The 27,743-nt window shown below is 44.6% G+C and overlaps 1 protein-coding gene across 3 annotated transcripts in view; it reads left to right on the top strand.

The window, feature by feature from the left end:
* Positions 1-27,743, top strand: part of LOC147029310 (glucocorticoid-induced transcript 1 protein-like) — a 92,191-nt gene that overhangs the window by 57,811 nt on the left and 6,637 nt on the right. For all 3 annotated transcript variants that reach the window (XM_085872268.1, XM_085872267.1, XM_085872265.1), the window contains exons 5-7: positions 8,168-8,326; positions 18,857-19,100; positions 26,500-26,611. In XM_085872268.1, coding sequence (XP_085728394.1) covers positions 8,168-8,326; positions 18,857-19,100; positions 26,500-26,611 — 515 coding nt within the window. The remainder of the gene's footprint in view (positions 1-8,167; positions 8,327-18,856; positions 19,101-26,499; positions 26,612-27,743) is intronic.

Raw genomic sequence — 27,743 nt, forward strand, 5'->3', positions numbered from 1 at the left:
TGTAATTAAAGGTTTCATCTTTCTACCAGATATTAATTAGCAGTTCTTGACCAGTAGAATTGTGTACTCACTGGTTATCCCCACGCTTTTTGGAAAAAAAAACGAGGGGATATTTTGTAATCAGCACAGTCTGTCTGTCCGTCCGTCCGTCCGTCACACAATCTTACTCCGAAACGGTTGTGAATAAATTCATCAAACGTGGTAGTTATGATCACAACATGGCAAGAAGGTGCAAGAGCAGTATTATTTTTGTCCCTGCCGCTTGGGGTGGGGTCAAACGGTCAAATTGCAAAATATGCAATTACGGGCACATTTTGAAACCTTTTTAATGAAACTTTGTACAGTAAAAGCTGTGTTATCCAGCACTTTATAAACCCTCCCATTCGATCAACTGGCACGCGAGAGATCTCAATGAAGTTGTTTATACAAAACCACACAACTGACTCACCGATTATTACCCCGACAAAACACAATAATATGTGATAAAGTCGAGCCAGCCTCGGCTGTGAAAATGAGGCTTTTCATTCGACGACATTTCGTCACAGCCTCATGGTTCAAGAGCTTTGTTCATCCTTTGTAAGTTCGCACCATCTGAGCTGCTCTGAAAATCTCTTGGCTTCTCAAAATGTCAGGTATTCACTTCCTTGATTTTGAAAACCCTTTGGTGATGTTTCCTGATTCAAGGTTCAACGTATCAAAAAATACCACCAGGATGACTCCTTGTCCTAATCGTTGCCATGACGCATCCGGCTCTCTCTACTCAAACACCAATCGCGTGATCACAAATCTTGGGTAGCGCATGTAAGTGAAAACTCTGGGGAAGAAGTAGTTTGCCTTCCAAAGAATCATGGCTTCTGTTCTCACAATCAACCAAAACATTGACATATGTACTGTAGGAGACTGGAGCAGGGAGAAAATAGAAACACGTTGCTGCGTGAGTACAATGTCGGATCGTTAACCATCTATGACATCAAGGCCCAGAAGGACAGCTTACTGGAACTTTCGACCAAGTCAGAGACAAAGCTGCTGAAAAGCACCGAACTTCACACAAGCCAAAGATGGAGCAGCTAGATAAAGTTCTGCATGAAAGGTTTGCTCTCAAGCGTTCGGAGGAAATGCCAATCGGAAGACAGATGTTATTTGAAAAGGTTAAGTATTTTTATGATCAGATTGGATTGACTGATCAATGTGCTTTTTCTGATGGCTGGCTGGCTCGTTTCAATCTGTGACATGGGATACGACAGCTTGATATCTCAGGAGAACAAAAATATACAGATCACAATCCAATAAATTTCCAGTATGGTGATGCAAGAAGTGACGATATTCCACTTCAAAGTTTTACTGAAGCCGAAATTGAAGTGTTATGACTGATACTGAAATAATCAACAGTGTTGTTAATCCACAGAAGGAAGTTGAACAACAAGAAGATGACTCGGAAGAATAACACTTTTCAACGGAACGTATTGTTACGGACTCGGGATTTGAGGCTCGCCACGAGGAGAAGCATCCGGGTCCCTCCTGAACGCCCGGTCCTGAGGCTGCCGGGCACAGATAACTCCACAAACCAGCAGGTTGCCGAGCAACCATGAACACCGATTGGCACTGCCAATCGTGGCGAGGTTACACTACTTCACGTGATACCTTACCTGTGGACGCTGAACCAAGGGGGGGGGGTCTCGTGTCCTCAGCACAAACCTGGATTACTGACGAGCAATAGTGAGTGTGCGCTGGCTATCAAGAGCAAATTTGTGGGGCAGAACTTCCTGGCTAAACTAAGTTGCGGACCATGCTGGACCAATGAAGGAAAAGACAGGACAAGCTGGGTACATTGAAAACATTAGCAATTTATTTTTGGGGTTGAGGAAAAGTATGTATGGCAATAATGAAAGGTTTTATTACAGGCAATTTGTACAGCAGGGGAAAGCAAGGATTTTTGGGGGGTAGCAAAAGAAATGCAGTTATATTCAAAGAGAAGAGATAGGGTAGAGCTAAACCAATATAAAACTTCTACAATCTTAACATATGCAAACGATACAGGCACCATCAGACACACACGTGATGAAATTAGAGAGCAAGAAATATGAGAGGCAGGTGAGGCATTCACGACTTTTCAATACCTGGCGTGGCTGATAGACCTACGCTTCTTAGGGGGAAGGAAGGAAGAAAACTGGGGGTGTTTATGGTGTGTGAGTGGGAGGTGCAAATGAAGTGTAAATGAGGTACAAGTGTGATGAGGAAGAGTGAAGTAGTGCATGTCTGCAATTGCTTTTTTAGCTTGTGTATCTACAGCAGACGAGACAAGATGGAAGAGACAGAACTCTGAGATAATAGCTTCACGTGTCGTGTGAGACAGTCTTTAAATGCCATTGCTAATGAAGATTGGCTGCGGAACACAGCGGAAGCTGAACGCCGATGACTTGATGACCTGGCGGTGACCCAGAAACTCCTCGGTGACTGCTAGCTTGGCTCTGACCTCTCTGCAGCTATTTTATAGAGCCTGGGTGAAGGAGGAGGCAAAAAGTGGACCAAAATGCCCTGTTGGCATATACGAGTGTCTCTATTGGTGTGCAGATGCCACTTTGAGAAGTCGCTCCACCCCGCCAGACTCCAGAGCCGAAGATGGCCTTGTTTGTTCCCAAACTTAGCCATGCAACAGAGATCTGGGATTTACATGGGGTGCAGGTTTTTGTGAGCGCTCTCCAGCCATGAACGTGTGCTGGGCTCCAGTTGAGGGTAGTTATTTAGCGGAGTTCCAGGGATATCCAGGCGACATTGAACTGACCCCAGCGCACATTTGCACTTTTTGTTTTGTTTGCATCCACTGTCGAGGCTCGTATGAGAGCTAACACACAGAATGTACAACAAGGGTAGCAGGAAACAAGAGGGGTGGGAGAGGGAAGGAAAAAACAGTGGGGAACAGAGACATGAGGATATCTGTGGAAGGGAGAGGGATAGGGCGGGGTACTCAGTGTAAACAAGATTGACACAACAGTGAGTTTCAGGTCCTTACATGACGGGGACTTTCAGGAAGGAAAGCAGTGAATTTGATGGAGGTGGGTTTGGGGTGAATTAGCAGGAGTAGAAAAGATCATGGTTTTGGATGGAGGAAGATGAGAGGTGGTGGTGACCAGCTGTTTTGAAGACCTGGAGGGAAGAATGGGATTGAAAAGAGTGTGGGAGTTTGTTCCAAAGGTGGGGAAAAAGAGGAATGAAAGAGTGAAGGTGAGCAGTGATTCTTGACTTTTGGTAGTTTTACCAGAAGGCGGTTGCTGGCGGACCTTGAGCGCCCTGCGGAAATATGAGGTGGGGGGGGGGGAATGTCTCAGAAAGAGCAGGGGGGCAGGCTGGAGAGGAGATGGTGGAAGACAGAAAGACCACCGACCTTACTGGGGTGAGAGAGTGAGAGACCTAAAGACTCAGCCTCATCGCGGGAGATCGCAATGATCCGAAATGCCTTGGTTTCCACAGCATGAAGCTGAGAGAGGTAAGAGGCAGAAGCACCAGCCCAATGGGGAGAGCAGTACTCCATCAGGCTGCGGACTAAGACTGTGTATGTGGTCAGGAGCCCAGGTGTACCAAGCCCAGTCGGCGATTGACTTTGGAGGCCAGCTTGGAAAAGTGGCTTTTCCAGGAAAGATCAATGGCTGATCGTGAGACCCAGAAGCTTTAATGAAAGGACTTCTTGAAGAGGGTTGTTGGGAAAGTAGATGGGGGGGGTTGGTTCCAGCCTGTCCTTTTGTTGAGACATAGTGAGATTTGTCAGGATTGCAAGACATGTTCCACGTGTTAGACCAGCTTGTGATTTTGTCCAGATCTGCAGAGAGTGAAGAGGTTGTTGCTTGGCTATCTGAGGGATGACATGGTATGGCAGAGGGTGGAGTCATCAGCAAAGAGATAAAGAGGATTTTCCAGAGAGTCGGAGAGCTCATTGCTGAAAATCAGAAAAAGAACAGGGCCCAGAACATTGCCATGAGAAACTCCAGCCTGGACAGGAAGAGTGGATGAGAGAACTCCATTTCGGGCCACACATTGTCTGCGACAGGAGAGGAAGTCTGCGAGCCATGAGTTGAGATGGCCTTGAATACCATAGGAGGAGACTTTGGTGGGCATGGCAGGGTGCCAGACCATCTCAAAAGCACGCGATATGTCTCAGGAGATGGCTCTGATTTCATGTCTGGCATTGAGGATCTCCATGCACTTTTGGGAGAGCAGAAGTAGCACATCCAGGGTAGAGAGCCCTGGATTGAATCCAAATTGATGATCAGAAATCAAGCCATTGGAGAAGAGGAAGGATTTAATGTCCAAAGCGATGATGGATTCCATAACCTTGCTGATGATTGGGAGAAGGCTGATTGGTCTGTAGTTGAAGGGATTTGCTTTTGCACCTTTTATGCAGAGCGGTAATGTTTGCTGATTTCCAAGCAGGTGACAGATGACCTTGAGCAAATGAGAGGGTGAATAGAATAGAGATAGGGTGAGCAGGAGCAGATGAGCAGGTTTTTAGGACATGTGGGCTGATGCCGTCTGGACCGGTTGCTGAATCTGAGTTGAGGTTTGACAGCAAGCTTTCCACCTTGTCAGGAGAAAAGGACATAGAGGCCAGGAACAACTGGGTGCGACTGGGTAAGGTGGGTACAGAAAGTGATAGGTTTGGGACACTATTTATAAGCAAATACGGAGTTTCGGCATTCAGCCTTTTCATGTGCAGTACCAGCTGTGTGTCCATTTGAGGTAAGGGAGGGAGACCAGTGTCAGGTCAGGCCAGATTGGATCTGTGACTTGCTACAGGTATCATGTAAACCTGTACTAACCTGTTCCATGGTCGGGTTGTCGGTGACTAAACCGTCTCCCCCACCAGGTTTTTTGGTGAGGAGGGTGTTTGGATATGGACACCCAGCAGGATTAAAAACAAAACCTGTCAAAGGGTGGAGGAGCTCCTTGTGAGCCAACGGCCATCCGTATCTAGTGCCCAACTGTGTCTGCGGATGTCCTCCTGTAGTTGGGTTACTTCTTATTTGAAGGTTGGTGGCAGGATTTGCACTACGGCCACTGTAAAACCTTTCATTCCGCAAAACACTAAAACATAAAGAAATCTGAAAACCCCAAAAATGCAAAGAAATCTGAAAACCCACTCTGTGGGAGTACCTCCTGTGCAGCTTCCCTTCGCAGGGCAGCTCAACGGATGACGGGATTGGGGCAAAGCCTTCGGGACCCCCAATGTTTGATGATAGCAGGGAAACCACGGGGTAGCATTCCCAGGTCAGATTGCGGGAGAGTGTGTCGGAGTGGTGCTGAGGTGTCGTCCACCAGACGGCGGTCTCCTTGGGTTAACCTGAGGCGGTCCCTTTGGGTGGGTGCCTGGAATGTCCTTTCGCTAAGAGAGGATGATCACCCATCTCTGTTATCGTCTGAGCTCAAGCATTTGGACATCGGTATTGCACACTCTCTGAGGTTCGGAGACCGGATTGCGGCGAGATCATGGTGGGTGGTTACACCTACTATTGGTCTGGTCACTCTGATGGTTACCATTCCCAAGGAGTTGCTGTAGCTGTGTCCAATAAGCTGACTCCAATGATAATTATCATGATATCTATGGATTTTTAGAAAATTATAATTGAGGTAACACCGGTCAACGAGCGCATTATGAGACTGAGGATTCGTCACTCCTTGGGTGTCATTTCCCTGGTCTCTGTTTATGCTCCGACTGAGTTGAGTGATCTCACCGTGAAGGATGCATTCTTGGCCACGCTCGAGTCTGTGATTGATCAGTGCCCTTGACAAGATACACATTAAATAAGGCCATGAGCGCTTGTATCTACAGGCGTTTATAAACACTGCAGTATACCCAGCGATTTGTAGCGATGATGAACCGGCATTCGATAATATGAGTGAAGAAAGTGAAAAAAACAAACTTTGTCATTAAGAAATCATTGTGGCCTGTTCCAAGTCAAAGCATGGTTGAGTAGGCCAAAAACATAGTGGGTTCAGACCCCAGCAAGGTCATCCAGGAAACGCCTTTAGACCCCAGAGGTGGCCAAGGATCGTGAAGGATATAATTAAATAAGGCCATTAATTATTATATCTTCAAAAGGGGTTTTTAAATGAACACAAGCACCCATTTTCACTCATGCACTTCATTGGAGTTCCTTTGCATGCAAAGTTTCAGGCTGCTCGGGTTCATGGTTTTGGAGTTACGGAGGAGACACACTGACACACATGCACACATCGCCTTGTATTGGTGTAGATATAAACATATACGTCGGTAAAATAAGTGAAAGGACCGTAATTAAAAAAATATTACAATTAAACTTGAAAAAAAAACTCCCTCTTTTTGTTTCTCCTTGATCATTTAAATTGCCCCCACTGTGATTGTCATGTGCCGTATGACCCACAGCTGGAAGTTTTTTGGAACTAATTTAACACATCGCCCACAGGTAATATGCGTGAAAATACAGTCGTTATTTCATTGTTTCTTAGCACAAGTGTGATGTCAATTGCTCTAATTAAAGAGATAGTGTTGAGTAAAATGGTTACAGTGCTCTTGTCCTCCCCTTCCTGAGGACAAGAAATAACACTTGTCCAACCCCTGTCTATGCCCTGTCATCAAGCCTCACCCCTGATCTAATCTGTGAACTTTCTGACTGAGATTTCTGCAAATTGCAAATCCTCCCTTCTGAACCTGGCAATTACCAACTTTCCCTGTAACATGTCCTGTTTTCCTATTGTTCTTATTGGTTCATCTGATAATGTTCTTGTGAGAGTCCACATCTCTGGCTGTTATGAGAGAGCTGTACAACACAGAAATGGTGCAAAACCAGATCCTCTTAATGACTTGATTCCAGGCCTTTTGGCTTACTTACATTTATTAGCTAACGTACATATGTGGAATTCATCATTGCAATTGATAAAATCTTTCCTTTTCTCCAACGGCCTTATCTCAGACCAGCAGTTTTATTTCTAACCAGGTCACCCCAACCTGGACATGCTAATGCTGCTCTCCCAACAATGGCGTCTCAGACAAGATATCGATCTCAGGCTGGAATACCTCGTTCATTTGACATAGTCCAGAACCCTGCCTTGTTCTCCAAACTCTTAGCCTACAGCATCCTATAGGAGATCTACCCATTTTCCAGATTGTTGCATCAGCAGATGAAAGGAGTGGAAATATGGGGGGGGGGGGGGGGGGTTGGAGCTGATATTATGAGCAGTGCATAAATCAAAGGTGCATATTTTGGATCCCGTACAACTGGGAAACTGTTTGATCATTCACTAAACTCTGAGTCCGTTCGCTGTTATCTGACTTATTTGAACTACTTCAACAGCAACAATTATCCCCACCTTCTTTGTGTTATCAGCCAAGAAGGAAGTTTGATCCAAATCTTTCTTGAACTGGCCAGCCAGGCTTGATGTTCAATTGGGGACTGATTTTGGCAAGGATTTGTAATTTATTCAAGGTACCGACAATAACTCACCTACTCTTCATGAAAGATACTGCAGGATCTTAGAATCTACCAACAAATGCTGCCAGATAGGACACACAGCTTACCAACACGCATTATGATGCAATACCTGGCCTGTACAACACCAATCCCACAGTTTATAGTTGGGTGCAGAAACCAACCAAGATTAGGCAATGGCAAATGTGATACCTCTGCACCATTTGTGTGTGACGTATGGAGTAATTGGCTGATTATGAAATTGTAAAACAATATTGACTGTTTCAGTTTGTGTGTGAATGTGACGATGCAGACATTGGGATAAAATAGTACTTATCTAGGCATATGCTTGTCCAGTGGAAAACTTACACCTCTTATATTTCTCACTTCTCCCATCAATGGAATCCCCTTCCAGAGGCTGTTCTGTCTCACTCTTCCTTCCAGTGCTTTAAGTAAGCAGTGCATCACCATCTCTTGTCATCACCAATTTTGACCCATGATATTGTTTTACCCCTGTTAACCTTTCCTTACCGAACCATCTTACTTGCAAGTTTCAGTGTTTCCTCCCTCTCCTCTTTTCCTGTTCATTCATAATCTTGCTATTATCCCCACTGGTGGCTCTCCCTTGTTTTTCCATGGGCCTCCCTCCTGTAAAGAATAAAAGAAAACATTTTGTATTATTACATGCTTTGATGGCCCAATCGGCCTGTTATTTGTGCTCATTTTTTCAGGTGTCAATATGCAGATCGAACCCGATTCCTGTGTCTGGCACTCGACATTGTTTCAAGACAGCTTCACCGCGCGTCACAAAGAACAGCATAGAGGGTGTGAACCAGGAGCTCGAGCACATGTTCATCTGTGATGGTGGAGAAAATGATTTTCTGCTCCGAGTGAGTTTGCTCAACATGATGGAATAACTGTAATGTCAGTCAGCAGAATGATTCAGCCGAGACCTACAATGTTGGTCTCAAATGTACAATTTTGATTTTTTATTTTTCCATCAAAGCAACAACAAATACCTTCTACAAACTACTGCACGTCGCAAGGCTTCCTCTAAGCAGGATCACCAAGATTTAAGAAACCTTGAGATGACTTTAAATTTAACGTTTTCAAAGAAGGATAATTACAAACATTTTTTGTTTTTTTTCTTGTTGAAATAGGCACAATTGTTAATTAACATCATCATGGTTGCAAAGGAAGTATTTACTGGATGTAGTTAGAAGAGTTGAAATTCTAACTGTTAACTTATAAAAATTTTCAAGTGTTTGTGCGTTTGTTTGTGTGTGAAATGAGAGCGAGAGATGAACCTTCAGAGTTTAGGCTTTATTCCATTTGATTGGAGCCGCTTCTGTGGGCACACCGGGGAATACAGGTTCAGCTAGGAGTACATAAGCAGTAACGTATACATGTGCAATTAATCAACGCAGAATAAATCCGCGTAAGCACGGAGTTCGATATAATCTCCATTCTCACCAGTCAATGAGAACCTTCAGTTAACGAGCATCAAGTGAACAGCCGATGTAAATGGCAATGCCTCGGGGACAATCACCCCGTGCCGCTGAGACCTCCCCTTATACGCGAGACGCACAACATGTGATCCCGCGTCATGTCCCTCAATTCACCTCAATTCACCACATTCTCCCCACCTTTAAAATGTAACTAGGGGCCCATCTTACACACCATGATTGCTTTAGCACTATAGGAGTATACATTTCAAGCAACGCGGACTAATAGGTCTACAGAAGCATACATGCCAAGCAGTGATTATTTTGAGTTGTAGGAGCATGGAAATGAGCATCGATATATGATATAATGAGCATATGGGAGCATGAGCAGCGAGAATGCCGATAATCCCCTTTACAGATTGAGTCGTCGTGGGGGCCTTATTCGTCGACCTCTCCGGGAGTAAACGGCAGTTTCACTTGAGGGAGACTCCCGATCCTCTTGGTGAGCCTCGACTTGTGCCGGGGATGACTCCTCGATCGCTCTCGGGTGGAACGCGGCAGCCCCGTCGCCCGGCGGAGTTCCTGGGGGGGAAATGTCAGAAGGAGGAGTGCCAGAAGGTGGTGTACCGGCGGGAGGAGTACCTGAGGGAGCCAGATGGCGAACCGACACAGTGGTCTCCCTGCCATCCGGGAGCCTGACATGAGCATACTCTGGATTAGTGTCAATGAGTTCGACCCCCTCCACCAGGGGTTCATACTTGCTTTGTCGGACCGGGCGTTTCATGAACACTGTACCGGGATGGGTCAGCCAGTTGGGCACCGTTTGACCGTCAACATAACGTCGTTGGTGAGTAAACATTCGTTCGTGAGGAGTTGCATTGGTGGACGTGCAGAGCAAAGAGCGTATGGAATTCAGAGCGTCGGGAAGAGTAACCTCCCACCGCTCGGGGCCCAGTCCTCTCGATTTCAGCGCCAGAGTTACGGCTTTCCAAATAACTCCATTATACCTTTCCACCTGCCCGTTTCCCTGTGGGTTGTAACCCGTCGTTCGACTAGTTGCTATGCCGAGCTCTAGTAGGAATTGTTTTAGCCCGGCCGACATGAAACACGGCCCTCTGTCTGAATGTATGTACGAGGGTTTCCCAAACATAGCGAAGAGGTCAGAGAGACATTTCACGACAGTGCCCGAGGTCATATCCGAGCACGGAAATGCGAAAGGGAACCTTGAATATTCATCAACAACGGTGAATATGTATCTGTTGTCTGTCTCGGTCGGCAGGGGCCCTTTGAAGTCGATGTTTAGTCTCTCGAAGGGGGAAGTGGCCTTGATCAGTCTGCCAGATGCCGCGCCAAAGAATCTGGGTTTTAGTTCAGCACAAACAGGGCATGAAGCATTCATTTGTTTAATATCTTCAACAGAATAGGGAAGATTTTGTCTGCGCACGAAATGTGCCATCCTGGTTACCCCCGGGTGGCACAGAGACACATGGAGGTCTTGCAAAGCCTGACTGATTGTTGCCGAACTGTAGACCCGAGAGAAGGTATCTGCAGCAGGGTTTTCCTTCCCGGGCCGGTAAACAATGTCGTAACTGTAGCAAGCTAGGTCTATCCGCCATCTCATAATTTTTTCATTCTTAATTTTCCCGTTATTTTTCCCATCAAACATGAATGCCACGGATCGTTGGTCCGTGACGAGCGTGAAGTGGTTTCCCAGTAAATAATGTCTCCATTTCCGCAGCGCTTCGACGATGGCGTACGCTTCCTTCTCTATCGCTGAGTGTCTCTGCTCGCTTCTAGAGAGAGTTCTCGAGAAGAACGCGACCGGCCGCCCAGACTGATTAAGTGTAGCAGCTATGGCGTGATTTGAAGCGTCGGTTTCCACCACAAAGGGCACCGAGCTGTCGATCGATAAAACCACGGACTTACTGATATCATCATTGAGGTTGTGGAAAGCTCTTACAACAGCGGCATCTGGTGGAAAGTTTTTGCAATGCACTAGGGGATGTATTTTCTCGGAGTATTGCGAAATCCATCTCGCATAGTAAGCGAACATGCCGATCACCCGGCGCATTGTCTGCAAGTCCTGAGGTGGTGGAAGCTCACGGAGCGGGCGCAATCGCTCAGGGTCAGGCTTAATTGTGCCGTCGGCTATCGTGCAGCCGAGAAGGTCAATTGACCTTGCCGAGAATACGCATTTCTCGTAGTTGAGAGTCAGATTATATTTTCTAGCAATGCTCAAGAATCTGTCTAGATTCCTATCATGTTCCCTCTGATCCCTACCGCACACTGTGACATTATCCACGTAAACAAAAGTGTCTTTGAGGTTTTCATCTGAGATGATGTCGTCCATAACCCGTTGGAAGCAAGCTACCCCATTCGTGACACCGAAAGGTATTCTCCTGAATTGGTAGAGGCGCCTCCCTGCCTGGAATGCAGTGTAAGGTTTGTCTTCCTCTCGGATGGGAATTTGATGATAGGCACTTCGCAAGTCGATGGTACTGAATACCTTATAATTGGCCACGCGTTCGACCATCTCATCTATGCGCGGCAGGGGGTAGGCATTGAGTTGGGTAAAACGATTGACCGTTTGGGAATAATCGACAACCATTCGTTTCTTATGGTTCTGACTGCTGGTTACTAACACCTGTGCGCGCCATGGCGAGTCGCTCGGTTCTATAATTCCTTCTTCCAGTAATCGCTTGGTTTCTGAAGTGATGAAATTCATGTCAGCAGTGGTATATCGCCGCGATTTAATCGCTATCGGTTTGCAGACCGGCGACAAGTTAGCGAACAGCTGGGGGGACGTCACCTCCGCGGTGGTCAACGCATTTAAAATTAGACGAGGTTGCTTCCTCCAAAGGGTATTTCGACGCTCGTGTGCTGCTTGAGGACATTATGACCCAGAATTACGTCTGCGCACAAATCACGAAGCACCAGTACCCTTACATCCCGATGCGTGTACCCTTTTACGTCCAATTCAACATTGCAGTACCCTCGTACGCGGGATTGTAGTGAGGTGGCGGCCATGCATACCGTATTGTCAGTCGGGTGGATTACCCATTTCCTGCCCTTCACTAGCGAGCTGTTGACGAAACTTTCAGAGCTACCGGTATCAATCAGTGCCTCAGCCATATGCCCGTTAATTCGTACGTTGATGATAGCCTTGGATAGATTCCCCGGGAGGCTGCAGTTAATTTATTTTGCGAGTAGAGAGCCGCAGAAGTGGGTTTATTTCTCCTTAGAGTAGATTTACATACCCTGGCATAATGCCCTTTCTTGTCGCAATTCATGCATGTGGCATCTCTGGCGGGACATTTTTGACGAGGATGCCTTTTGTACCCACAAAAGAAGCATTTACCAACCGGAGCGGTTGCTGAGGAGTTTGACGTGGCCTGGGTATCCGGCTCCTCGGGTGTTTCTCCATCCCCTATGTCTGGCTGTGTCTGTGCCAGTGGGGTTCCTTGAGTTCCCACCGTAGCAGCGTTCATTAGCAGCATCGGTGTCCCAAATGACTCAGATTGCTGCTGAGCCGTATCCATCGCTCGTGCCTGATCGACTACCTTGTCAAGAGTGGGTTGCGCTTTCTCTAGTAAGCGTTGCCGTCTGTGGGCTGATCTGAGTCCTTGGATGAATGCCTCCCGTGTGGCTTCCTTTCGGTGTTCCTCGGCGCTTACGGCCCGGAAGCTGCCGTCTTTTCCCAGCTGATTCAGAGCTTGCAGGAACTGATCGATTGTCTCCCCGGCTGCTTGCTTGCGTGTGTTGAGAAGATGTCGTATGTATACCTCGTTCTTGGGCTTCACGTAGAGCGCCTGCAGCACGTCAATCGCTGCTTCGTAAGTGTCGCACCCCGAGAAGAGCCTGTACACGCTGGGCGAGACATGATTCACGAGAGCGGCAAATTTGTCGGCTCCTTCCTCGATGATGGTCAGATAGTGTGAGAAGGAACAGAACCAATGCGACCATTTCATTTCTGCGTCAGTCGCGTTTGGGTCTGCGTCGAACCTCTCTGGTTTGTAGATCTTGTCCATCGTTGGTTGAGAGAGCCGAGAAAACCAAATGGAATAAATTGAAATGAGAGCGAGAGATGAACCTTCAGAGTTTAGGCTTTATTGCATTTGATTGGAGCCGCTTCTACGGGCACACCGGGGAATACAGGTTCAGCTAGGAGTACATAAGCAGTAACGTATACATGTGCAATTAATCAACGCAGAATAAATCCGCGTAAGCACGGAGTTCGATATAATCTCCATTCTCACCAGTCAATGAGCACCTTCAGTTAACGAGCATCAAGTGAACAGCCGATGTAAATGGCAATGCCCCGGGGACAATCACCCCGTGCCGCTGAGACCTCCCCTTATACGCGAGACGCACAACATGTGATCCCGCGTCATGTCCCTCAATTCACCTCAATTCACCACAGTGTGTTTCTACGTTATTGTTTTACGGCCGAAATGGAAGCACCTCGAGGCTCCAAACTTTGGGTGTAAGTGCTTCAGAATCTCGGAAATATTTTAAGCTACCAGATGTTGACTTTGACATCTGTTTTGAGGACACCAAAGCCTGTTATGAAGTGTATGTTGGGATGTGGGGTCAGGCAGTACTGCCCTGATCCACAAGCAAAAGGTAACCCCCATGAAGCGAATAACTCCAAAGCTTTTTGATGTCCAACACATCCTGAAACCACTGCCGGGAAAAGCCTTCAAAAATCTTCTTTACATGAAAACCTTCAAAAATCTTCTTTACATGAAAACCTTCAAAAATCTTCGCCAAAACGGCTGAACAGATCGAGGTGAAACTTTACAGGTATGATCGCCTATCCATAATAGGCCATCAGCCATGGCTCAGAAAGTGCTTGAAAATCAAGTTTCGTTCCACTCATTGGGGGGGGGGGGATAGACAAAACCTTGATAATATGATGGTATATATCCAAATACATACGTATGCAAAAGTTCTCCACTCAAATAGCTGCAGTTATTGTGTATTTTCATCTTGAAAATCGATGCATTCCCAGCGTTCTCTCATTTGAACTCTGATCACGTGTGGGCCACGTGACGCCTTGACAGCCAATAGATCGGCTGACATCGCATGCAAATTACGTCAGACTGTCACGTGACCAGCTAAGTTGTCCAAGGTGGAAGCTTCCTGCAGGGAGGAAATCACCGGCAGCTGATCGGCGATTTTTGATGAATATGGGGTGAGGACGCTCCCCAGTGTATTATTCACCAGGACAATGTAGCGAACGAAGAAGTCAAACGTTTTCCGTCTGTAAGATGGGATGAATGGAGAGAAAGTGTCAACAAATGGCTCGTCTTAGACGGTCACGAACGACGTTTAGCCGAGAGTGCCGGTGTAAAGATTTCAAGTTACCCCCGGGGGTATCTTAAAATCGATTTCATCCTACCCCCTACGATTTCAGATTACCCCCCCCAAACATTTATTTATGTTGTTTATTTACAAAAAAATAGTAATTTAATTGATATTGAAAACTAATTAGGGAAAAACCATTGACCACGTGACAGCTTTTAAAGAGTTTGCATTGAATTTTGATTTTATTATGAATGATTTTATTACCTTCGCATTCTGCGAAAGGTTATGTTTTGGTCGGCGTGTATTTATTTATTTATTTATTTATTTATTTATTTATTTGTAATCTTGTGATTCGTATAACTCAAAAAGTATTAAACCGAATTGCATGAAATTTGGTGGGATGATTAGTTATTAGCCAGGAAGCATTCGATTAGATTTTGGGATCGTTCGGGTCAAAGGTCAAGGTCAAGGTCACGAAAAGGTCAAAATCGTCTTTTTACGAAAACACGGTCAATTTTTATTCAATTTGCATGCAACTAACGCCAAAATGTTCAGAATTCAACGCCTCATCTTGTGATATGCAATATGACACAATAACGCCCATACTCATGTTACCGGTTAGGGATCAAAGGTCAGGGGGATCACGACCTTGAAAAATATGTGGGTTTTTGTCAGAACCCAGCACCAAAATGTTCAGAATTTAATGCCCAATCTTGTGACACAATGACGTCATAACACATGTCACCGGTTGGGGTAAAATGTCGGGGGGGGGGGTCACGCCCTTGAAAAAATATGCGGTTTTCGGCATAACTCAGTCAATTCTTATTCGATTTGCATGAAACCAGCAACAAACGAGATTACCTTCTCTTGTTGAAACGTTGTATTCACCGAGCTTGCGAGTGAAGACTCGCCAAAACGATGTGAGTTGATTGTTGTTTAGTCCGTAGCCCCCGAAAGTCGAGGGGGGGGGGTCATGACATTATAGATATGTGGTTTGTGTCATAAGACCATTCATATGAAACCAGTTCCCTACACTCATACCAAGAACAAAAAAAGTAGTGGCGGCGAAGGTATGCGCTCTATGAGTGCCCGTTCTAGTTTTAATATTGTTATTAAATGAAATCAGTATTTCTCATACAGTTATAGTTTTTGCCACATTTTTATGAAATCCTTCTTCGATATAGTTGATCCAAATAGACATACTGGTTTATCTTTTTAACCAACTCAGACTATATTTACAATTATGGAAACAAGGCAATAAAATCAATGTATAAGAAAAGGCAATGAAAACAGCTTATTTTAAATTCACAATTTCGTTGTGCTGGTGGTGGTCGTATAGCAGCTTAGCTGCCGGGGTAGCTCTCATTTCACCAACCTCGGAAGGATGACAGGCTGAGTCAACCCCCCGGTGTATTAATTCAGTGGACGACGGGCTCAAACTCAGGACCCTAGGATCCCAAGCCACCACCCTAACCATTACTCAGGACCCTAGGATCCCAAACCACCACCCTAACCACTACTCAGGACCCTAGGATCCCAAGCCACCACCCTAACCACTACTCAGGACCCTAGGATCCCAAGCCACCACCCTAACCACTGAGCCAACACCAGGCTACACACTCAGCCTGTCATCCTTCTGAGGTCGGTGAAATGAGTACCAGTTCCAGTGTGTGTACTGGTAGAGGGGCACTGCATCAGCAACACAGTCGCGCTTCAAGAAATGAGAGCTACCCCGGCAGCTAAGCTGCCATACGACCACCACCACCACAACGAAACTGTGAATTTAAAATAAGCTGTTTTCATTGCCTTTCTTATACATTGATTTTATTGCGTTGTTTCCATAATTGTAAATATAGTCTGAGTTGGTTAAAAAGATAAACCAGTATGTCTATTTGGATCAACTATATCAAAGAAGGATTTCATTAAAATGTGGCAAAAACTATAACTGTATGAGAAATACTGATTTCAATTAATAACAATATTAAAATAAAATCATTCATAATAAAATCAAAATTCATTGCAAACTCTTTTAAGGCGGTCACGTGGTCAATGGTTTTTCCCTAATTCGTTTTCAATATCAATTAAATTACTATTTTTTGTAAATAAACAACATAAATAAATGTTTTACGGGGGGGGGGTAATCTGAAATCGTAGGGGGTAGGATGAAATCTATTTCAAGCTACCCCCAGGGTTAACTTGAAATCTTTACACCGGCACTCTCAGCTAAACGTCCAGCTAAACGTCGTTCGTGTCTAAGACAAGCCATTTCTTGACGCTTTCTCTCCATTTATCCCATCTTACAGGCATAAAACGTTTGACTTCTTCGTTCGCTACATTGTCCTGGTGAATAATACACTGGGGAGCATCCTCACGCCATATTCATCAAAAATCGCCGATCAGCTGCCGGTGATTTCCTCCCTGCAGGAAGCTTCCACCTTGGACAACTTATCTGGTCATGTGACAGTCTGACGTAACTTGCATACGATGTCAGCCGATCTATTGGCTGCCGAGGCGTCACGTGGCCCACACGTGATCCGAGTTCAAATGAGAGAACGCTGGGAATGCATCGATTTTCAAGATGAAAATACACAAAAACTGCAGCTATTTGAGTAGAGAACTTTTGCATACGTATGTATTTGGATATATACTCTCATATTATGAAGATTTTGTCTGCCCCCCCCCCCCCACGATGAGTGGAACGAAATTGCACGATACAGCTTACGGCTGATGGCCTATAAGGATCGTCTATCCATGAAGTTCTCCACCTATGACGTCATGGATCACATGGTTTGGCAGCTATGGTTTTTTAAAAAAAATAAACCTTTCAAAATCTTCAGAACAGCTTGACAGATCGAGGGGAAACCACCCACATGTTCTCCAAACCTTGGGGAGACCAGGGTGTTCACAAATAATAAATAGGTCACGTAGTCTGGCAGCCATATTGGATTGAATGCAAATCTTGCTTCAGAGTGCCATTCTAGCTTTTTTTAGTAATTGCACAAAGATTGGTGTTCCCGTCACTGAAGCGATGGGTCTTGCATTCGAGTAGCTATTACAAGAGGAGCCTACATTATGCGATCACATAGTCCATACTATTCTTAACACGATCTAATTATGGACCCCCCCCCCACACACACACACACTTTTTCTGTGTTACAATATTGTTATGTTTGTGGGGTAGATGGAGGGACTTCATAGTAAAGGTTGGATTGTATAGAGTAGCATGGTCTGTGGACGAGCAGGAGACATCTGGATGTAATTTAAGTGCGGAAAACTGTCAGCTTAAGTTGTTACGTGTCACCACATGGGGGTGGAGGTGGGGTGGGGGTGGTGGTGCTGTGTTAATTTGGGTGGGTTTAAGGCCAATTTCTCCCGGTATGTGATTGCCCTCTGTGACCTTTTCTTATGTTTTTGCATTTGCAAAACCCGAAATAAAAGAACCACGCTTTCAACAACAACAGGGCTGAACATTTCCGAGCAGGCAAGAAATCCCGCCTTCTCAGCTTCGTGCCAACAAGCCACACCCCGAGGCTTGGAATTGGGCGGTGTGACGTAAGAGGAGGAAGGTGGGGGGGGACATGATCGGAGAGGATATAGTTGGGTGAGGTATGTAGTGGAGACAGAAGGCTCTCACTCGCTGGCTTCTCCTCGACACGCCGAAGAAGGCTGCAAGATTCTCATGTTCATGCTGAGGCGAATTTGTTCGCTTGCTGGAGCAAAACACTAGCCATTGACTTTTCGGCGGAGTCGTAAAGCATGTACGTTTCTGAAGAGGGAAGAAGAGCGTGCCTCATGGCCTTGTCACTGGGTGTCAGAAATCGTCTTGTCGTATGGTCGAAGAGGAAGGTGGGCGATCGTTGTGAACGGACTTTGTTCAAGAGAGGAACAGTTGGCATATTCACTCGTGAAAAGAAACCGTACGGCGGTTTCTGGGTCCTTAGCATTGGAATACCGTCCGCGCAGATTATCTCCCGGCTTGGCCACAAAGAGCAGCTTGGCACCATTTTGCGGCTTCCCGTGCAGGATGAAGCGGTTCGATCAAGTTCTTAAGGACCATGTCTGGACAAAGCTAAGTGCCAGAATAAAGAGAGGGATTTTTCTTTTCTTTTTTAAAATCTTTCCCCTTGTCCGTTTTTGTAACTGTGTGTCGAGGCGCCTCGACTTTAGGCTGTAGATTACCTCATGCTTTGATTTATTTTCATTATTACGCTTTGATGTATTCCTGTTATGAATACTTGATTTATCTTCATTAAACCCTATTTATTAAGATTGCTTGTGTCTGTCTATTCGTTGTGGGTTCGAGTATAAACTCTTGCGTGTGCCTCCATCTGCTATGCGTCCTTGCCGCCCTCCCGTCCCGCATGCACATTCATCTCCAAAGATCACATGTTCGCCTCCAAGGTAGAACCGTTCTGCTATCCAGGTCGGTCTTGACCAGCGTGGACATGACAATATTAATCCTGCAGTGCTATCGAACAACATTGTATTTGTGCATTTTCTCCATTCTATGTGCTTTTAATTTTTTTGGAAGTTATCTTCACTTAAAACAATGGATTTCTTTGGTTCTGAAGGGTGTGTCCGTTTTTGTCGAGAGCAATTACTAATTGCTTCTCAGAAGTTGCATTTGTATTTATGTACTAGTTCTCTTGCTTGTCATTGTTTTCCCAGCAGTGGGACGGTATTGATGGGCACCAGGCACCATTGCCAAGTCAGCGGAGGAGCAGCAGCACACGCAGTGTGGACACACAGACACCACTCGAGTCCGAATTGATTTATGGTCGAAGTGCACTGAGCACTCGGCATGGCTGTAATGGTGACTGCTCCACCAGCCACAATACCTCACCATCACCTCGCATCACTGTGTCTGAATGCAGCACTGGCAGTCCTGCATCTGTTGAAATACACAAGCAAGGTGTGTATCATTGATTGTTATCTCCACAATTCAGGTTTCAGAAGGTGGAACAGAGCCCTCCCAGGACTCGAAGTATCCACCCTCGTTTTGGTGAAGGATCATGATTCATGGCCTAAATTGTGCAATTGTTCTCAGAGTTTTATTCCAAGGGCTCTTTTCAGGAATGTCACTGAGCCCTGGACATCCTCCAATTGTAGTTTGCTTGTGGTAATGTTCCCAGGAATGGTTTGTAGTGTGGAGGAATTACTCGAACCTCCAGCAGATTCGAACGTTACTCCAGTAATTCAAGTCCCAGTGCGAGTTGAATTCCTTTATTTGCGTGTACATGGGTGTTACATGCCGCCTTCACAACATCAAAACGAGTGTTCCTTGAGTTCCAAAGGGTAGCACGTCAGACAATAGAAACGACCACTTTAAACTTTTCAATCAATTGAGAATCAACCAGTGAACCAGCGACATACAACAGAAGGAATTTTTAGAAATAGCTATTTATTTCAAACCCACTGTTAACATGCGTGAATATCTCTCAGTAAGAATGCAACTACCAATCATCAGTTGTTAAAAACTTCCACACAGAAGAGTACAAGTCACGGCCAATGCTTAATCAAATCAAAGTTACACACACATATTTCAATGCAGTTTCAAATACTTCAACAACTCTTTACAAAGGTAATTACTCTCTTGACAAAGGCAACTTTACATTCACGTGTTAATACATCCCCTTTCACCAGAATTTGTGCAGTGAACCAACGTTAAGGTCTTGCAGTGTCCGAATGTGCAATTAAACCTGTTACCGTGTAGTATCAAACAAGCATGCAGATTTGTGAACCTTTTGCCATGAGTAGTTTTACCATGTAGATGAAACAAATCTGAACATGCATGGTCATGCAGAAACGAACCTTTGCAGTCAGCTATGGGTGTCCAGCGTGTGAGCCCCGCAGGAATGCTCATGCAGTATGGATCTCAACACGTCTCTAGCCGAACCGCAAGGAGGCACCATGTGGAGGGAGGGACGACCTTGGCGCGTGCTGTGTTGAGCTCTCCGTGAACACAACCGATCGGCCAGCAGGAGTGAAGCCGTACACCGGGTCGGTGGTCACTGTGTGCTCAGTGCAAAAGCTCATGAGACTGTCGCTCCCTGTCACCCATTGTGCCCTCTGCCATTCCAGTGGCAGAGTCCAGTCGCACTCTGCCATTCCAAAGCTCTGGATGCTGCTCGAGCTGGATCTCCGTGTCACCTCCAAGATCACCACCAAATCACATCTGCCTCTCCTTGCCCTCTCCTTGCCTTCTCCTTACCTTCTCCTGATCGCTCCTCACCTCACCTTTTTGTGGCAAACTCGCAAGGTCAATCTCACAGCAAGGTGACACTCTGTCCGCATCCAAAGATTGACCACAGATAACCATTGGTTGAGAGCATCGTTTTCAGAACAAAACTTTCACCCAATTCGTTCACACCATGTAATGCCCCTTTTTACCAAAGCATGCAGCCTCAACACGAGTCATCTTCAAAGCTATGTTGACCATCCGTCTCAATGTCACTGCCCATGATGCATACCGATGTCTGTGCACGAATCCTTTGTCCCACTTTACATCTCATTTAATTACTTCACTGAAACTCGAGTTGCCTTTTGTCCCCAAATTATCAGAATCATGTCTTTGACGCAAAACTTAACATTTCCAATCATATAGGATTTACTAACCTGTAACAATGGGAAAGAAACAAATGCACAGAGAAAACACTAAGGTGTGTACCTGCACTCCTCCTCCTCCTCCTCAGAGTTCTTTTCACAAGCCTAGCTTTTTTTTTTTTAGCAAAATTATTTGCATAGAAAGGGGGAAAGAGGGGGCATGGGTTGGACAAAGAACAGTACATGTTATCTACAAGAACAGTATTACAAATCACTCAGTGTTCCTCAGTCTCTTAATTAACCAACACCATATATGGTTTGTGTGCGAGCATGGGAATTCGTCTACCACTCATTCGTGGTTTCATTACAAGCAAGCAGTTTGATTATATGTTGCAATCGTGCGAAGGCAAATGAGCTGCTTCCTCTCTTCAAGGACGTGATAATCATGTTTAATTTCTAATACAAAACCCTTTAATTTGCCTCAACTCTGGGTTGGGTTTGATCTTTTACCCATGATCCTTCTTGGTGAACAACTCCATATATGGTGACAAAACCACTTTCGTTAATTACAGTGCTTTACATACAATAGACTTTATACCTTTACAAGCATTTAAAAGCTTTCGAAAGCATACAAGAGGAAATGAGTATCATCACCTTACATGACAGAAAATGGTTGGTGCAGCATATTAGCCGAACATTCCAACTTGCTTAGTTTACTTGGCAAGTGGGTTCATCATCTAATACCCTACTTTCACCCTACATAAGTTTGTTGTTCGCTATTAGTTTATGTAGCAATAAGAATACAGAGATGTATCATTTATTTCCCCATATACCTTATATGCATATCCATGGGGCTCATATTTGCAATCACACAAGCTTCAATCGAGTCAATTAATACTCATAAAATGAATGTAATAATGTTTCGAATGAGCTTTTAAATCAATCATTGTCTATCATCCAGGTTTCGCTAATATATTTATTATTTTGGCTAAAAGCCTTTATTTGTGAAGTTAAATCAATCATAAGGCTTAATTGGGCCACAGCCAAACAAAAAAAAAAACCCATTAAGCTAATATTTTAAAAGAAATTTCCCACCACAGTAGGATCTTTGTGAGGTTCTTCTTTATCATTCCCATTGCTCCAATTATCACTGGTACAATTTCTGCATTCTTCAGCTTCCAGGATCTTTTCACTTCATTCTTGAGGTCTTGATATTTGGTCATTTTCTTGGTTTCTGCAATTATTTAGACCAAAATCACTGGGTACTGAAACCTCAGTTAGGAATGTCTTATTTTCCTTTTTAGGTCATCTCTCCCAAGATGACCTAATAAAGCCGGACCAAATGTCCGTCCGTACGTCCGTCCGTCAACAATTTTTCTTTCCGATGTTGATGAAACTTAGTATGTGGGTAGAGGTCGATGAGTGTTGCACAACGATATAACTTTTGTCCGGGTTCAAGGTCAGGGTCAAGGTCACGAGGTCACGTAAGTTATAAAAATCCCCATTTTCAAAACCTATCTTGTCTGCCATTCTACAAGATATTCGGCAACTGTTTATTGATCATGATAGTAAAAAAAAATTATCTTGTATCTAACCGGACAGATTTTTGAATTTCCTTCCCGTTTGATCGTCATGTGATCTGGAAGATGGCCAAAAACGCCGATGTGATTCGCAAAGAAGGAAGGAAGGAGAAATGAAATAAAAATATAAAACACATTTTTAGCCTTTTATATTTATACATTTTCCGCCGAAGGTGCAAAAGTTTCAAAACCCGAAATGTAAACATCGGCATTTATTTTGAAAATATAATTTTGTGCGCGTGCGCCAAAATGTCTGTCTTTCTGTCTTTCTGTCTGTCTGTCTGTCTGTCTGTCTGTCTGTTTATGACTCTCTCCAGAGCATAGCTCCGTGCCATTTGATGTGATCTTGATGAAACTTGAACACAAGCGAGATATCATGGTCTAGTCGTTTCTTTTTGTATGAGGGGCATCCCACACCTCTTGTGGGTGGAGCCACGCCCACTTGAATTTTTTATATTTATTTTTATTTTTTCTCTTTTTTTTTGTCGCAATTTAATTTCCTAGAAGCTGTGCGTAATGTCCATAAGTACAACATATAAAAAAATCCGATTTGATTTGGTCAATTTTGATGGAAGAGATAGGTTTTTTACGGTAGGGCTTCCTCAAAAGCTTCCACTAACTCAATTGTACCTATCGTGGCATTGTTCAATAATGCCCGTGAACCATCGTCGCCTCCTCAATAGTAGGATCCTCAATCATTGCTTCACTAGATGACGAATCAGCAGGAATAGTCGACAAATTTGGATTTACTTCATTTACCGTAATGGGAAGTGAAATACTATTGTTCTCAACACCGAGTACCGGAGTTTTGTTATCATTCGTCTCACTGCAGGCAAGAACATCAGGAGCAGTTAAACTAACGGGATTCACTTCAGTCTCTTCAATGGGATTTGAGGTATTTATATCCTTTTTACAATCTACATCTACATGACCATTTTCACCACACTTTAAACACGAAACTTTAGGGCAGAAACGTTTCAGGTGACCAAACTTTCCACAGTGAAAGCATGTTAACGAGGCTGAGGAGGCATACATTTGATTCTGGCGGTCAATGAGATTTACCTTGAACAAAATGTTCAACCCTGTGTCGTCACCACGATCGGGAAGTTTCATGTACACCTGTCGACGGAAACTCATTACATGTTTTATTCTCTTGCCGCTGCTCCTTAGGGGGATCGTTGACATTCTCGAGACAACTGCTCCATAACGAGACAGGACTGCCAATAATGCATCATTCAGTAAGAATGGTGGAGCATTAGACACAAAATTTCACCGCATGAGTATCCATGGGGGGAGCTAACATAAAAACATCATTCTCGGTGGTTAACCCCTCACTCACAACATCGTGAACATAATTTTCATTAGGCACGAACACAACAACTTTCTGATTCATTCGCGAACATGTTCAAAACCGATTGTACTCCCGACTGCAAGGACGACGTCCTCAGTAAGGATTCCTTTTGGCGGAACACACATGAGCGGAACACTCTGTCTCTGTCTCTTTCTCTCTCCCTGTTTATGTCTCTATCTCTTTCTCTCTCCCTGTTTCTGTCTCTGTCTCTCTCTCTCTCCCTGTCTCTCTCTCTCTCTCCCTGTCTCTGTCTCTCTCTCCCTGTCTCTGTCTCTCTCTCCCTGTCTCTGTCTCTCTCTCCCTGTCTCTGTCTCTCTCTCCCTGTCTCTGTCTCTCTCTCCCTGTCTCTGTCTCTCTCTCCCTGTCTCTGTCTCTCTCTCCCTGTCTCTGTCTCTCTCTCCCTGTCTCTGTCTCTCTCTCCCTGTCTCTGTCTCTCTCTCCCTGTCTCTGTCTCTCCCTGTCCCTGTCTCTCCCTGTCCCTGTCTCTCCCTGTCCCTGTCTCTCCCTGTCCCTGTCTCTCTCTGTCTGTCTCTGTCTCTGTCTCTGTCTCTGTCTCTGTCTCTGTCTCTGTCTCTGTCTCTGTCTCTGTCTCTGTCTCTGTCTCTGTCTCTGTCTCTGTCTCTGTCTCTGTCTCTGTCTCTGTCTCTCTCTCTCTCTCTCTCTCTTCCTGTCTCTCCCTAGGACAGGGGATATAGACGACACAACTGGAGAGAAAAAAACGAAACAAATACAGTAGGATATAAGGAAGAAAAGGAAAGAGGGGAGGGAGGCAGGAAGGAGAAAACCACACAAACTATTCACCACAGCACAGAGCAGCTGCAGAAAGTGGCCATGACACCACACCCAAATGACAAACTCCCACCAGGGGGTGAGAGAGAGAGTGAGAGTGAGAGACAGAGACAGACAGACAGAGGTGTGGGAGGAGAGTGCTGCATTCTATGAGTAGGGGGGAGCGAGGAGGGGACAGTGAGAGAAAAGGGTGGGGGAGAGGAGGAAAAAAGACAAGTGAGGGGTGGAGGTGTGGTTAGCAAAGAGAATAACATGTGATGCTTAATGACCGAACATGAAAAAAGAAAAAAAAACATGTCAAGGATGAGTAAATTATCTACAGGAGGAGGCCATTTGGCTCATCATGCCTGCACCACACCAATACCACATGTTAATAAATCCATTAATACCCCTTCCCTTCGCATGCAGCTTTTATCTGCTACACTGGTACTCATCTCACCAACCTCAGAAAGATGACAGGCTGAGTCAAGCCCCTGGTGTTAATTCAGCAGCCAACAGGGCTTGAACTCAGGACCCTCGGATCCCAAGCCACCACCCTAACCTAACCACTAAGCCAACACCAGGTTTTTTAAATCAGATGGAGTGTCAGCACTGCTGTACACACAACGACACAACAGAGTTTGTAAAGTAATCCGCTGGCACATCTGCGAAAACTTTGATATTCCAGTTCCAGAAAATTTGTGGGAAAATGAACCACAGCAATCATTGAATACATTGAAAACCACAGCTCACATATGACCTTATGATCTCATCGGGTCGTGACCATCGAGAATAAAGCATTGCGACCAGATATCATACTTATGTGCAAAACAAAGAAAAGAAGACATTGCTAATTGAGGTGTCAATACAGGTGATTTTGGACTAATGATGCAGACATCAAGAAAATGACCAGATACCAAGACCCCAAGCATGAAGTGAAAAGATCCTGGAAGCTGAAGAATGCCAAAGTTGTACCAGTGAAGAAGAATAACCTCATGGGAATGATGATGAAGAACCTCACAGAGATCCTCAAGAACATTAAAAAACCATCCCTGGGAATATCACTACAAACAAACTACAGTTGGAAGCCGTCCTGGGCTCAGTAGCGATCCTGAACAGAGCCCTTGGCACAAAACTTTGAAAACAAAACTTCACAGCTTGGTCCATGAATCGTGACCCATTATCGAAATGTAGGTGTATACTTTGAGCTCACCCTTTGAGGACTCCATTCCACATTCTGAAACCCCAAAGAAACACACACATACACACCTGGGAGGACTCCATTCCACATTCTGAAACCCCAAAGAGACACGTACACACACGCACACACACGTACATGCACACACACGTACACACACACACACACACACACACACACACACACACACACACACACACACACACACACACACACACACACACACACACACCTGGGAGGGCTCCATTCCACTTTCTGGAACCCATATATGGATTTATCGGACATAAAAGTGTACATACGAGTACTTGACAAGGAAAGTGATATGAATACATGTACTGCCTGGGTTTGCCTGGTGATGGCTTAATGGTTAGGGTGACGGGCTTTGGATCCTTGGGTCCTGAGGTCAAATCTCCCTCAACTGTTGAATTAATGGTGGGGTTAACTCGGCCTGTCATCCTTCTGAGGTCGGCAAAATGAGTGCCAGCATGCTGGTATACTGTGTCGGAGTGGCGACCCGTCCAGGATTATGGCCAACAGCCAAGGAGACTGCTTAAGCAACACCAACGCTCTGCAGAGTCTGGTCCCAATCTTCTCCTCCTGGGTGTCAGTCTGGTTGTTGTTGTTGTTTTTTTTTTTAGTTGTTTTTTTCTTCAGTTTTTGAATTTTTTTTATTTTTGGCCAATGGCACCTTATATCTGCCTGCTGTCTTTATAAATGTCTATATTTCCACCTTGCAATGTCTTTTTGTTGCATTTGATTTTTCATCAACCCACTTCACTTTCACGTTTTGGATTTTTTTTACTTGCTCTGTGGATAGCTTGCATCTACAGTATACTTGTTTGATGTTTTGTCTTTATTGTTTGATTGGCAGATGATTCACCCCTCCCAAAGTATGCCTCATCACCAAAGCCAAACAACAGCTATATGTTCAAACGGGAGCCACCCGAGGGTTGTGAGAAAGTGAAGGTTTTTGAGGACATTCAGTGAGTACCACTTCATGTTGTACTTTTTTTTGTTGTTTTTTTCCTTTTCTTTTTTCCTATCTCTTCTGTCCTTGTTAATTCAACCATTCTCCATTTTTACATGTTACCTCATCCTCCCCACATCCTCCTTGCCACAATTCCCATAAGTGCATACAACTTGGGTTAAGTGAAGGATCACCAAACGAATAAATGATGAAATCTATACATTCTGGACCTCCTCAACTGTCACCTCCTCGAGCTCTATTCTTCATTGCATGGCCCATGAGCCACTGGCGGCCCCTTGTGGCCTGAAGTGCGACCCCTGACGTGTGACCGATAATGCACAAATGTGAAAACACCCCCATCGCAATCCGCCATAAATGCTTTCAAATTGACCCATGGGTATATTTAGAAGATATTTTTATGCTTCACGTTGGAACGAGTGTTCCAACGTGAAGCATAAGAGTAACATAACTTCATCAGTCGGAAGCAGTATACAAACAGTTATTCTTGCAGCCTAGTTCACCACAACGAAGAAGAGTATGTGGGGGCAGGGCCTAATAGCAGCCATTACGGAGTCCTGCAGGCGGTGTACCGGCTCTCACACTGATGTCTCATCGGCAAAGGTGCCCCCCCCCCTCTAAAAATTAATGAAGATCACTGTCCTAGAGGCTTATGGCTCACTTATATCAGGAAACTTCCTTTCTTATTCCAAAGATTATCCAAAACATACCACACTTTTAATGCCTGCCATTTATAGAAGTAGGCAAAATTCCAAGAGTCGTCAAATATAAATGCATGTCCATATTTTTATATTAATATCAAGGAAAAAAGACGTATTGTGATTATGCATAAATCACACATCAAAATTTTCCCAAATGTGAGAACACGACATCATCTTAATGTTTAAATGGAAGGAAAGTGTCATATGTGGTATTGATGTGAAAAATCTGAAAGCAAGAAAGCAGAATAAATATCATAGAATTTGATGAGTTTAGCAATATGAGTTTTTTTTTTATACACCGTAATATTCTTTTTCATATTTTAAAATTTACTGAAGAACATGAAGCACTAAGATTGCTAAACTTAAAAACATGTTGGATTGTAAAGAATTAAAAAAAAGTATAAATGTTAAGATGAGTGAACAATCATA

This window comes from Eptatretus burgeri, chromosome 3 (assembly GCF_056783735.1).
Source record: "Eptatretus burgeri isolate ZD-2024b chromosome 3, Ebu_testis_v1, whole genome shotgun sequence".
Taxonomy (NCBI): Eukaryota; Metazoa; Chordata; class Myxini; order Myxiniformes; family Myxinidae; genus Eptatretus; species Eptatretus burgeri.